The sequence below is a fragment of the Cololabis saira genome, chromosome 23 (assembly GCF_033807715.1).
Source record: "Cololabis saira isolate AMF1-May2022 chromosome 23, fColSai1.1, whole genome shotgun sequence".
In the NCBI taxonomy this organism is placed as follows: domain Eukaryota; kingdom Metazoa; phylum Chordata; class Actinopteri; order Beloniformes; family Belonidae; genus Cololabis; species Cololabis saira.
This window is the reverse complement of record NC_084609.1, coordinates 5,932,301-5,945,819: the sequence shown is the minus strand read 5'-3', so window position 1 is coordinate 5,945,819 and position 13,519 is coordinate 5,932,301. Positions and strand designations below refer to the sequence as shown.

Below are 13,519 nucleotides of genomic sequence, written 5' to 3'. Positions count from 1 at the left end.
ATGCTTCATAAGGAATTAAATCAATCTTTTTTTCAAAATTCATAGTTCCACACAAATATATATAAATATATATTTTTTCCAGATAAACAGACATTTAGCTGTAATCAATCCACTTTCCCTTTCTTCTCGAGCGGAGCCCAGCGCGCATGCGCAGTCCGCCCCGCGCCCACATGTCTCTGGTCTTGAGGCGGGGAGAGGGAGAGGAGATGCTGCTGCGCAGCAGCGAGGAAGGAGCTCAGAACCGACACATCTCCGAGCTGCGATGGGCAGGAGCACCGCCACGCCGAGCAGCAGCCCGAGCAGCAGCCCCCCGACCCCCGCCGGAGACCAGGCTCTCCCCGGCCGGCGCTGAGGATGATCCCGGAGCTGCTGAGCTCCGCCGTGGCCGCGGGGCTCCACGTGAACACGCTGCACGCAGACTTCTGCTACGATGACAGGTAGGAGGGCAGCGTGGGCCCCCCGGGGCCCCCCACCCCCTGTGAGGCTCTGCCTGCAACAATGGGGGGGTGCACTAATAAAATAATCAATATGTTAATTCTAAGGAATTAAAATACAAAGAAAAGCTGAGATTCATTCTGCTTGTTAGATTTAAACCCCACAATAATCAGTTAAACACACTTGTTTCATCATTTCTGATCAATTATTCAGCAGTGGGAAGTTTTAATGTCTGAAAACTGTAAAAAAAAAAAATAGAATAAAAAGCGTTTTTTATTGGTTATTTCTGTCTCAGACATCATGTTTTGAGCTGATTTCTCTTGCTGGATGAGTTGTTTTGGTCAAATACTGGATCGAAGCAGGCGATTAGAACTAAAATTACCTGGAAATAAGACAGTTCCAACCTTAAAATGTAGTCAATCAATTGTCAGGGTTCCTACGGGTGCTTGAAATCCTTGAAAAATGTGTAGGAACCCTGTAATGTCTAAAAACTGTAAAAGAAAATGTGAAAAAAGTGTTTTTTTTTGGTTATTTCTATCTCAGACGTCATGTTTTGAGCTTATTTCTCTTGTTACATGTGTTGTTTTGGTTCTGGACCTTCAAATCCTGGATCGAAGCAGGTGATCAGAACCGAAATTACCTGGAAATAAGACCGGTCCAACCTTAAAATGTAGTCAATCAATTGTCAGGGTTCCTACGGGTGCTTGAAATCCTTGAAAGTGCTTGAATTTGTCCTTGAAAGATGTGTAGGAACCCTGTAATGTCTAAAAACTAAAAAACATATGTTAAAAATCAGTTAAACACACTTGTTTCACCATTTCTGATCAATTATTCAGCAGTGGGAAGTTTTCATGTCGGAAAACTGTAAAAGAAAATTTTAAAAAAGCGTTTTTTGTTGTTTGTTTTGAGCTGATTTCTCTTGCTGGATGAGTTGTTTTGGTTCTGGACTTTGGTTCTCTTCAAATCCTGGATCAAAGCAGGCGATCAGAACTAAAAATCAGAAATCAGAAAGGGGGTTTATTTCAAGTTTGTTAACACACAGAAGGAATTTTTTGTGGTGATTGTTGCAATACAGTAAAAGTAAAAATAAAAATATAAAAGCAAACGAGTATATGGAGATAAAATAAGAGATAGAATAAAGTAAAATGTAAAATGTATAAACAGAAATAAACAAAAATGTACAATATGAGGATTAAAAAGTGCCGGATATGAATCTTGGAACCTTGGAAAAAAACCTGGAAATAACACCGGTCCAACCTTAAAATGTAGTCAATCAATTGTCAGGGTTCCTACGGGTGCTTGAAATCCTTGAAAGTGCTTGAATTTCAATGTTGTGTTTTCAAGGCTTGAAAAGTGCTTGAATTTGTCCTTGAAAAATGTGTAGGAACCCTGTAATGTCTAAAAACTGTAAAAGAAAAATCTAAAAAAACGTTTTTTATTGGTTATTTCTGTCTCAGACGTCATGTTTTGAGCTGATTTCTCTTGCTGGATGAGTTGTTTTGGTTCTGGACTTTGGTTCTCTTCAAATCCTGGATCAAAGCAGGCGATCAGAACTGAAATTACCTGGAAATAAGACCGTTCCAACCTTAAAATGTAGTCAATCAATTGTCAGGGTTCCTACGGGTGCTTGAAATCCTTGAAAGTGCTTGAATTTCAATGTTGTTTTTTCAAGGCTTGAAAAGTGCTTGAATTTGTCCTTGAAAATGTGTAGGAACCCTGTAATATCTTAAAAAAGCGTTTTTTATTGGTTATTTCTGTGTAAGACGTCATGTTTTGAGCTGATTTATCTTGCTGGATGAGTTGTTTTCAGAATCAGAATCAGCTTTATTGGCCAAGTTTGAACATTGCCCGACAAGGAATTTGACTCCGGTTATTTCGCTCACTGTACCCAGATTTAAAAATAGCAACAGTAAATACCAAATGTACAGTAAATAAACAATGTGGCACTTATTAACATATATACAAGCTATATACAAGATAGCTCCTAATAACAAATATACCATTTTTAAAAAGTGAGAGGTGCAGCAGAATGAGGTGGATATGATAGATTATTGGGAGGTGCGTTGTTACAGCATATTGCACGGTGATTGATTCTCTGAGACTCTATGAGTTATGAGAGTTCATCAGAGCAACAGCTTGGGGGAAGAAACTGTCCTTGTGTCTGGAGGTTTTAACGTAGATTTTGGTTCTGGACCTTCAAATCCTGGATCGAAGCAGGCGATCAGAACCGAAATTACCTGGAAATAAGTCCGGTATCTGATGAGCAAGACACGACAGAGGTGTCGGAGGGTCTGACCTTCGTGTTTTGGTCCAAATACACTTTAGTTCTGCTCATATTTCTTTCCCAACAGTTGTTAAAGACTGATGAATGTCAATAATGATAACTTTATTATCATAATTTTTTAATTTTTAGCAATGATTCCTACTGGTGAATATGTATTTTTTTTCATAAACCTTCTCCAGATGTCATAAAAACGCGGCAATTATTGCTTCTCTAAGATCTTAGCTTATGTCTTTCCTTTTTTGCATTTTGTTAACGCAACTAAATGCTAAAATAAATCACCAAAACAGCCTAAAACCTTGTTTTGTAGAGGTGTGCAGGGGTGCACAAGGACTAATATAAAACTTTTTTCACCATGTCATCATTTTATATTTTTTATCATTTATTTTTAATAATACATTTTTTTTAAATTAAATTATGCAAAAAACCCCCAACAAAATAAAGTGGGCAATCCTAAGTACCCCCCTTTACCGCTTTCATAGGATTTAAGAAGGAACTGGTGATTAGCAGAAACCGTCTTAAATCCTATGAAAGCAGTAAAGGGGTACTTAGGATTACCCACTTTTTAAATGTTTTCTTTTTAATGTCATTTAATAAAATGATGAAACGGTGAAAAAAGTTCTATATTGCTCCTTGTGGGGTTTTATTTACCCAATAGTATGAAATCAGGGGTGACCAACGTTACCACGGCTATACGACTAATAAATTAGATTAAGTCGGAGCGTAAACGTTTATAAGTGCATTATTAACCATCGTTCATGTAAACGTACAACAGACTTTTCATAGATTGGCTTTTTTTATTGACAGATGGCTAATATTACAAATTACGCGGTTAAATCGCAAATAAACGAGGCGTGTGGTGGGTTTTTCTGTGGATTACTTGCATGAACAGGTTCCCTTGATTATGCGTCCTCCCCCTTAGAGGAAGCGTCTCGTTAGGACCTCCAGACGCCCCTTAAAGGTCAAACCCCCCCCACTTCCCTCCCCGGCACTGCCGTGGTCTCGCTGGGGGAGGCGGGGGATCCGTTAGCCATCCTCACCTACATCACACCTCGGAGAGCATCCCCATAAACACAACGCAAGGCTGTCAGGGAGCCCGTCCGTGATGGACGACCCAGGGGGGGCGGGTGGTGCTCCGCCCCCTCCGGCCCACGCTCGCGCTCTATCGTCCCCGGAGAAAGTTCAGCATCCGCCAACGCCATATCTATCAAAGTCACCGCGGTGATTTACGCTGCGGGCGGGGTGGAGGGGGGCGGACACCGGTGTCGCGGTTCGGCGCTCTCCGATGGAAGAGGCTGAATACCAATCAGAGGTCCGACCTTCCCCGGGTCGTCCATCAACGCGGCGTCCTCTCGCCCCCGGGGGTCAAGAGTCGGGCCTCCCCCCTCGAGAGATCCCGGAGAGTTACGAGCCAAAGGTTGAAGCTGGAGGCCGAGTGAAGAGGAAGAGGGCTGACCGCCGCTTCAACGCCGTCCCAGGACGCCGACCTGCACATACATACATAGTTAAGCACTCATCCTTATATCAATGTCCTTGTTGTTCAGTAGCAATGGTGGTGTCCTCTTCTCGTCTTCTGTAATCAGTCCATTTTTCACGTTTATCCTCGAATTGTGACTCTTTTAGTCTCAGTTTATGTGTAATTGTCTCCATCACAAAAGTCTCTTCCAAAGTGCACATCCACTGCTCCTCAGTCGGAGGGAATGTGGTACTTTGTACTAGGGATGGGCGGTATGGACTTAAAAATGTATCACGATAATTTCTGTCATTTATCCCGATAACGATAAAAATGATGATAAAAAAAAACAATTCAACTCCATCTTTGTAACTATAAATCTATCACCACATTCAGTCTTTGGAGCCAAAACACTGCTCTAAAAGATACTAAATACTACTAAACTACACCAATTAAATTGATAAAAAACAATTCTTTCTTTCTTTCTTTCTTTCTTTCTTTCTTTCTTGCTCATATCTTTCCTTCCTTCCTTCCTTCCTTCCTTCCTTCCTTCCTTCCTTCCTTCCTTCCTTCCTTCCTTCCTTCCTTCCTTCCTTCCATGCTTCCTTCCTTCCTTCCTTCCTTCCTTCCTTCCTTCCATGCTTCCTTCCATGCTTCCTTCCATGCTTCCTTCCTTCCTTCCTTCCTTCCTTCCTTCCTTCCTTCCTTCCTTCCTTCCTTCCTTCCTTCCATGCTTCCTTCCTTCTATTCCTTCCTTCCTTTCTTCCTTCCTTCCATGCTTCCTTCCTTCCTTTCTTCCTTCCTTCCTTCCATGCTTCCTTCCTTCTCTTCCTTCCTTCCATGCTTCCTTCCTTCTATTCCTTCCTTCCTTCCATGCTTCCTTCCTTCCTCTCTTCCTTCCTTCCTTCCATGCTTCCTTCCTTCCTTCCTTCCTTCCTTCCTTCCTTCCTTCCTTCCTTCCTTCCTTCCTTCCTTCCATGCTTCTTTCCTTCCTTCCATGCTTCCTTCCTTTCTTCCTTCCTTCCTTCCATGCTTCCTTCCTTCTCTTCCTTCCTTCCATGCTTCCTTCTCTTCCATGCTTCCTTCCTTCCCTTCCTTCCTTCCATGCTTCCTTCCTTCCTTCTCTTCCTTCCTTCCATGCTTTCTTCCTTCCTTCCTTCCTTCCTCCCTTCCCTCCTTCCTTCCTTCCTTCCTTCCTTCCATGCTTCCTTCCTTCCTTCCTTCCATGCTTCCTTCCTTCCTTCCTTCCTTCCTTCCATGCTTTCTTCCTTCCTTCCTTCCTTCCTCCCTTCCCTCCTTCCTTCCTTCCTTCCTTCCTTCCTTCCTTCCTTCCTTCCTTCCTTCCTTCCTTCCTTCCTTCCTTCCTTCCTTCCTTCCATGCTTCCTTCCTTCTATTCCTTCCTTCCTTTCTTCCTTCCTTCCATGCTTCCTTCCTTCCTTTCTTCCTTCCTTCCTTTCTTCCTTCCTTCCTTCCATGCTTCCTTCCTTCTCTTCCTTCCTTCCATGCTTCCTTCCTTCTATTCCTTCCTTCCTTCCATGCTTCCTTCCTTCCTCTCTTCCTTCCTTCCTTCCATGCTTCCTTCCTTCCTTCCTTCCTTCCTTCCTTCCTTCCTTCCTTCCTTCCATGCTTCTTTCCTTCCTTCCATGCTTCCTTCCTTTCTTCCTTCCTTCCTTCCATGCTTCCTTCCTTCTCTTCCTTCCTTCCATGCTTCCTTCTCTTCCATGCTTCCTTCCTTCCCTTCCTTCCTTCCATGCTTCCTTCCTTCCTTCTCTTCCTTCCTTCCATGCTTTCTTCCTTCCTTCCTTCCTTCCTTCCTCCCTTCCCTCCTTCCTTCCTTCCTTCCTTCCTTCCTTCCTTCACGTACGTTGTGCGTCGATTTAACGCAGAACCATAAATCATCTTTACACAAAAACGTCATCAACGAGAATTTATCGTTTTTACCACGAAATGACAAATTCTTACCGTGGGGAATTTTTTTGACGGTTTATCGTGAACGGTTAAATATCCCCCATTCCTACTTTGTACCACATTTTGGTCATTGTTTTTTTACTAGCTGACAGCAATACTTTGACAAGGTACTCATCTTCTTTCTGTATTGTATCTTGTGTTAAGTTCCCCAAGTAAAGTATCTTTCATGTTTTTGGTATCTCATACCCTACTATCTTTTGTAAACCCCTCCATATTTTGTCCCAGTATCTTTTTAACTTTTGACAGGACCAGAATAAATGTGTATGGTCAGCATCCATGTGGAGTAGACACCGCCCCTCCCGTTGGCCGTCTTATCTGGCCCTCCGGCCCACAATCACATCCTCGTTACATGTCACATGCGGTTCCCAGCGTCCGAGATAAAGCTTTATCCCGGCCCTCGGCGCTGCGGGGACGTCCCCGGACCGGGCCAGGCCTCTGTTTTCTCAATCATGTCAAGTGTTTTTCCTGGGCACCGCTGCGAGGCCGCCGCCAAGCGCGCTCCCCGCCAGCCGCGGCCCCGATGAAAAGCCTCTGCGTGTGAAGTGACTGAGTTTTTACGGCAGCCGGGGGAGACAGGACTCGGCCCGGTTCTCTTTTGATCCGGTCACGGTCTGCCGGTTTACAGTCGGGCTCTTTTTCTTGGGTTTAGTCACAAAACGTGGAGGTGGATGGGTTTTTTTTGCCCACAAGTCCTCCACGGCGGTCGTGCGTTTGTGGTTATGGATGGAAAACGACTTCGCTCAGACCTTTGAACTCCTCTCTCCGAACGCTCATTAGCGCCGGGGCTGTCACGACCCGCCAACGAGGCTCCGTATCTCAGTCATTTTGGCTCTTTAAAAGGGTCTCCATTTGGCAAATGGACCCGGCGGTTGGGACGGGCGTTTCAGAGGGAAGTGAAGCTGTGAAATGAAACGCATCCTCTTAAGTGGCGTTAAGATTCACAGCCTCCAGAAACATCTGTGACCCCGGTGACGCCGCAGGATGGCTCCCCGGAGGCTCCGGTGAAAACATCTTCCCTCTTCGTCTCAGACGAGCGTGACCAGGATTGTTTTTCACTAAGTGGCGCGTCACGCCCCTTTGACGCACTGCAAAGCATTTAAGCGGTTGAATGTGCGACAGATGTGACGGAGGTCTTGGAGCGGCGCGGTAAAGACGGTTGATCCGGGCGCCATTTGTAGAGACTGTAGTACTCGTGCGGGCAGCGATGGTTTGAGTCCTGGCCTGTCGCCAGGGGCGAAAATCCCGTTTCATAGTTGGGGGGGACAATAAACAGTAACATTTTAGAGAATAAATCCAGGGGGGGACAAGGAATAAAAGTTTTAGCCTTCCTTTAATACAGCATTTTGACATTTTCATCTCTATCTCGTAAACAGGCAGAAGACCTTTCTTAGAGCAATACAAAACAATGGTATTAGGTGGAAGGGGGCAATAATACAGCACATCTGACATAATACACTGCAAAAACCCAAAATCTTAACAAGAATATTTGCATTATTTCTAGTTAAAATGTCTCATTTTTAGTTAAAAAAAATCTCATTACACTTAAACCAAGACTCATCACTGGAAAAAAACAACAATTTTCACTTGTTTCAAGTAGATTTTCACTTAAAATAAGTAGAAAAATCTGCCAGTGGAACAAGATTGTTTTGCTTATAAGATAAATCTTGTTCCACTGGCAGATTTTTCTACTTATTTCAAGTGAAAATTTACTTGAAACAGGTGAAAATTGTCAAATAACAAGTTATTTTTCTGGTGATGACTCTTGTTTTTAGTGTAATGAGATTTTACTGTTTATTATTATTTTCGATTTCGGTTTCGGCCACAAATTTTCATTTTGGTGCATCACTACTAAATACTACTGCACTGTTCCAAAATTATTAATTCTGTCTCAAATTATTCTAGGGGGGGACAGCTTTACTAATGGGGGGGACTTGTCCCCCCTGTCCCCCCGGGATTTTCGCCCCTGCCTGTCGCTCTATACTGCAATGCCTCCCCCCTCCTCTCTCTACCCGTTTCCTGTCTACCTATTTTCTAATAGTGAGAAAATAGACGTGAGAAACAGAAAATATTTATAAAGGCCACTAGTACCACAAAAACGTTAAAAAAAAAAAGAAAAAAAAAAAAAAGCCGGTTGATCCGGTCTGAGCGTGGAGATGCGCGTGCGTCGCTCTGCTGGAATGCTATGATAAGATGAGACAGGCAGCAGATTTAATTAAAAAAGAAAACAGTTGGACACTTTTAGTGCTTATTTCTTTTGCAAATCTGTCTTAATTTAAACCGCAATTACTTGACTAATGGCTGCGATTGCTTGTCCGGCTTAACGTGGTGTCTTAAAGTCCTCCGTCAACATCTACACCCAGATGGTCCAGCTTTGTTTGATATTTCAAGCTTTTATTTAAAGGTTTCTTTTCTTTCACTTGATTGTTTTAGTTTTATGGCAGTTTTTTGGTTTTATATCTTTAAAAAAAGGTTCTGAATTTGACATTTAAATGGAAATTTTCAGGTGTTTTTTATTTGAACATCTGGATTCTCGCTGGTGAAACTTTATGCTTCTCAACACCAAGTTTAAAAACTAGCAAATCAGCTTTTTAAGAAGCCACAAGCTCTTTTGAGTTTGGTACATACTGGTACTTTAAGAGTGGTCTGGATGGTTGCTATGTCCGCAACAAGTCTCCGTTTATAAATCATTGAAAGGTTTAGGACCAAAGTACATGAAACAGAAGTATTTATTAGTTATTCTCTGAGGTCCAGGGAGCCCGTGTAAAGACCTTAGAACCGGAGTGATGTGGTCCACTTTCTTAGTTTTGGATCAGCTGTAGCTGTTGGAAGCCTGACTTTGTAGTTGTTTTAATGTGTCTCTGAAAGTTCAGGTCTGAGTCCATGACTGCACGCAGATTTCAGGTCTCATCAGTGGTTTGTAGCTGTAATAGCTAAAGCTATGGGCCGACTCCTAAACGCTCTTCTTTTGGTCCAAAAATAGATACTTAATTTAGTTTTTGTTCAACTGAAGACAATTATGTGACATCCACCCACTGATTTCTTGTCCGTGTCTACTCAACGCTTGTATGGGCTCATTGTCTCCTGGTGACACTGTGATGTAAAGTTGTGTATCTGCCTCGTTATCTCGTTTATTAATTATTTCAGCTAGCGGAAGAATGTAGATTTAAATAGGAGGGGTCCTAGGATTGAACCTTGGGAGACCCCACATGTAATTTTCGTTGATTGCAATGTAAAGTTACCTATTGACACAAAGTAGTCAATAGGAAACTTGTAAATCACATTTTTCTTATCATCATGATTACAGTGGGTCATTTTATTCATTTCTTTGATTTATTATTTTTCGCTATTAAGGGGGTGGCACATATAAGTTTCAAAAATTAATGTATGAAATATGACATCTGGCATTATATGTTAAAGTAGATACTAGTTCAGATATGTACTAACATGTAGTCTAAAAAACTAAGTAGATAGTACTTTACTTTAAAAGCAAGTACCTAACTCCTAGTAACCGCATAAACCGGACGGCTCAGTTACAAGAGCAGAGCTTTAAAACGGCCAGAAATGTGGCTCGAGTTAAACACCGGAGCGTCTCAGTATCTCCTGCATATCTCAACGCTCAGTGGTTTTTGTCCGGTCACAGAGCGGAAGCGATGCAGCCATCAAGTATGAAAAGAGAGGCCAAAGTGGAAAAAACGCGGCACCCAACTGATATTCTTGCGCCGAGAGCTTGATACATTTCTCTTGAAAACCCATCAACTTCTCTCACTGAATGCAGATCTATAGTTTTTCCACCGGTCAAGAAGGCATTAGGTGCTCAATTCAGTCGCTCAGATTAGCATGCTGGTGACCAATACTTAATTACTGAATTATTTATTTAAAGTACCAGAGAGCGGCTTGTTTTCTGGACGAGCAGGGAGTGGTTTCTAAGTAAACTGGGTACCTCGCTGGACTCAATACCATCATTATTTTGATTCATGACTGTCATTTGTCCGTCATTCGTTGGTGGAGCACTAATCAATGCATCCACCGCAGAGTGGTTTCCTTTGTTCAGAGGTTCTGGTTTACTGTAATTAATGTTTGTCCATTAGTGAATTGTACTATTTGTCGTTAACTAATGTCACCCTGTCCAGCCTGCGTGCGTCAACCCCTAGTCAGATTTTGGCCTCCAGCTCCTTCAGTCAGTCCCTTTCAAACCTTCAGAAAACCCGTACGCGTGACATTAGTAGGGGGTTTGTCCGGTTATTTTCATACAGTCCAGGAATACTGGTCTCAACAACAGAGATGAATGATGATTAATAGTGTTCAATGATAGCGTTCTAACAATAAAGATATGTTGTGTAGGGTGCGAGTTGGCACTGCCGGCGCTCTGTAAATGTTAGCGGGGATCCCAACGCCGCTCGTGGAGCGTTTCCACGTGTGCCCCAGTTGCATCGGGGCTGTTTGAGTTGTGGCGTGCGCTCAGAGCAGATAAATATTGAGGGAAGCAGAAGTAGGCTAATGAAATGAAGTGTGTGCAGCAAGTAATCCGGCTGAGGTGAGCCGGCGTGTAACTGTCAGGAGCAGTTTTCACATTAAGCGTTATGGATTGCCTGAGGACGGTATTAAAGTGAACACTGCGGTGCGGATAACCGATGAGAAAAGTGTTTATGAACAGTAATTTGAGATGGTTTTGAGGGGGAAGACGCTTTTAACCAGATTACGACCAACGTAAAAAGGATGTGCCTTGGAGGGAACAGGAGGCCGAGCTCATGGAAAGTGTGGTTCGGCGGTGAAAAATCTCCTCTGTCACCACGACGTGAGCTATCCCGCAGCATCTAATCGCTTACATGTGTTTTTGTCTGCCGGGGTACGAGCAGCGTTGCTATTGATGTCTTGTTTTTGCCGTCTGCAACCCTAAACCCTCCTCAAATTTGGCGTGGAGGCCTCAGACTGTCACTGAAACAATGGGAAATAAAAGATTCTCACGTTGATTACGAGCAGATTTATTCACCATGTATAATTTGCGGTCAGATCTGGAGATTTTGTGGCTTCCGGAACCACGTAAGCAGCGACTAGGAAGCTGGGAGACCTCTGCTCCGGCTTCCAGGTCGGCGTCTGAGGGCAGGACCGGCAGCAGCGCCGGCGAAGCGAAGATGAAATGATGAAACCCATCCTCATCCGCCGTAATGAGTTCCAGCTTCTGCGAGCAGAAGTCTCGCACGGCTCGTTCTCGATAACGACGGGGTAACAAGGCATGCGCGATGAAGCTCCCCCGAAACCAGGAGCACTTTATGAAAGTCATTATCCCAATAAGTTCCCTTCGTCAGCCAACTTCAGAGCTCCCAGTTGACGTCAACTTCAAGAGTTTTATTACACTTTTGAAATCTCTGAAACAGAGTGGCAGCGTTTCTCTTCATGTTTGTTTATTTCGAGCATTAAGAGCCGTTAAAGTGTCATAACTGCAGAGATGAGTGTTTCTGACGGAGGGTATTCAGCATCTTCCTCTTACAGTTCTCGTCCCACAGCATCACATCGATGCCGATATACAGAATTGTCATTTGAATATGGTATCTTTGGACGTAGGGCCGGTTATCCGGTGATCCGAGTCGATGCCGATCCACTTGGTCAAGAGTCGCTTCGATTTATTTAGATGTAGTTGTGATTAGGAATGGCCGATATTTTACCGTTCACGATAAACCGTCAAAGAAATTCCTCACGGTAAGAATTTGTCATCTCGCGGTAAAAACGATAAATTCCCCGTTGATGACGTTTTTGTGTAAAACTGATTTATGGTTCTGCGTTAAATCCACGCACAACGTGGAAGGAAGGAAGGAAGGAAGGAAGGAAGGAAGGAAGGAAGGAAGGAAGGAAGGAAGGAAGGAAGGAAGGAAGGAAGGAAGGAAGGAAGGAAGGAAGGAAGGAAGGAAGGAAGGAAGGAAGGAAGGAAGGAAGGAAGGAAGGAAGGAAGGAAGGAAGGAAGGAAGGAAGGAAGGAAGGAAGGAAGGAAGGAAGGAAGGGAGGGAGGGAGGGAGGGAGGGAGGGAGGGAGGGAGGGAGGGAGGGAGGGAGGGAGGGAGGGAGGGAGGGAGGGATATAGTTAAAAAGGTGGAGTTGAATTGGTATTATTTTTATCGTAATCGGGATAAATGCCAGAAATTATCATGATACATTTTTCAGTCCATACCGCCCATCCCTAGTTGTGATAAATGTTTATTACCCTGAAAGAAGAGATCTCGTATCTCACTGGGACATTTCCTGGATAAATAAAGGCTAAATAAAATAAAATAAAGAAGAATAATGAGAAGGTTCCTGGTTCGACTCCCGGGCCCGGCAGAGTTCTTTCTGTGTGGAGTTTGCATGTTCTCCCCGTGATTGTGTAGGTTCTCTCTGGTTACTCCGGTTTCCTCCCACAGTCCAAAAACATGCGTAGTAGGTTAATTGATGTTTCGAAATTGACCGTAGGTGTGAGTGTGCCTGTTTTTTCTGATTTACTAAAACTTTTCTGGATGATTTTTAAATATCTTAAAGTGTGAATTTACCAGTTTGTTGCTCTGAAACAAAAGGCGCCACAACGAGCCCATTTTCAGCCCTCAGGAATGCATTTTCTGACATAATTGGTGAATTTCTCTCTCGTCGTACGTGGGAATGTTCTTGCCGCCGGTTCCACAGCCAAGACATGAGCATTGTTTTTTGAGGTTGTCCCTCGGGTCCCAGTGCCACATGGGGCTGCTGCTAACCCTTGGCTGGCCCTCGCGCTGTGGGCCGCCGCCGCTGCCTCGCCCGCCTGCCAAAGCTCGGCCGACCAAACCTCAGCCCCGTGACCCTCCCTGTATACGCACCATATGTGTATCCATAAGCAGCAGTTTTCCAGCCCTGGGTAACGTACACGTCGTGGATTTGTCACGTAGCTTTGGGAGGATGAAAACCACCCAAACCGCAGATGAGATGGTGCCAATGCAGCCTGACAAAAAACCTCCAATCCTGCCAGCTTTGTTCTTGTTTATCACTTTTTTTTTTCTTTGACTGAGACCTTTCAGGGGTTGAATTTCCACCACAGCGCGATAAAAGTGACTGTGAAAGCAAAACGTTTGCTCGCGGCGTTGGGTTACACTTTGAAGCTGGCACCCACGCTCCCCGCCTCAGCTACGATGTGGACCCCTGAACCGGCTCAGAGCAGTTGTGGCGTAATTCAAAACCAGACCCGAACCGGGGGGACCACACCAATCGTAAAACTGCCCCCCCCCCCCCTTTTTATCTTTGGTAATCAATAGCCGTTGAGGATCACCTTTCAGCGACTGCGGAGGTTTCGTCCAGAACAGCTGTCAGAACAGAAACTCAAAACACGCCGCACTTGACAAAGCGCTCGGGTTTCGCTGCACAGCATCAACGCTGAGTACGAAAAG

General features: G+C 44.0%; 1 protein-coding gene across 1 annotated transcript in view; it reads left to right on the top strand.

The window, feature by feature from the left end:
• The first annotated feature begins 198 nt into the window (after positions 1-198).
• The window catches only part of tmtc2a (transmembrane O-mannosyltransferase targeting cadherins 2a), a 110,113-nt gene continuing 96,792 nt past the window's right edge, over positions 199-13,519 (top strand). The window contains exon 1 of the mRNA XM_061714223.1: positions 199-437. Coding sequence (XP_061570207.1) covers positions 355-437 — 83 coding nt within the window. The 5' untranslated portion in view covers positions 199-354. The remainder of the gene's footprint in view (positions 438-13,519) is intronic.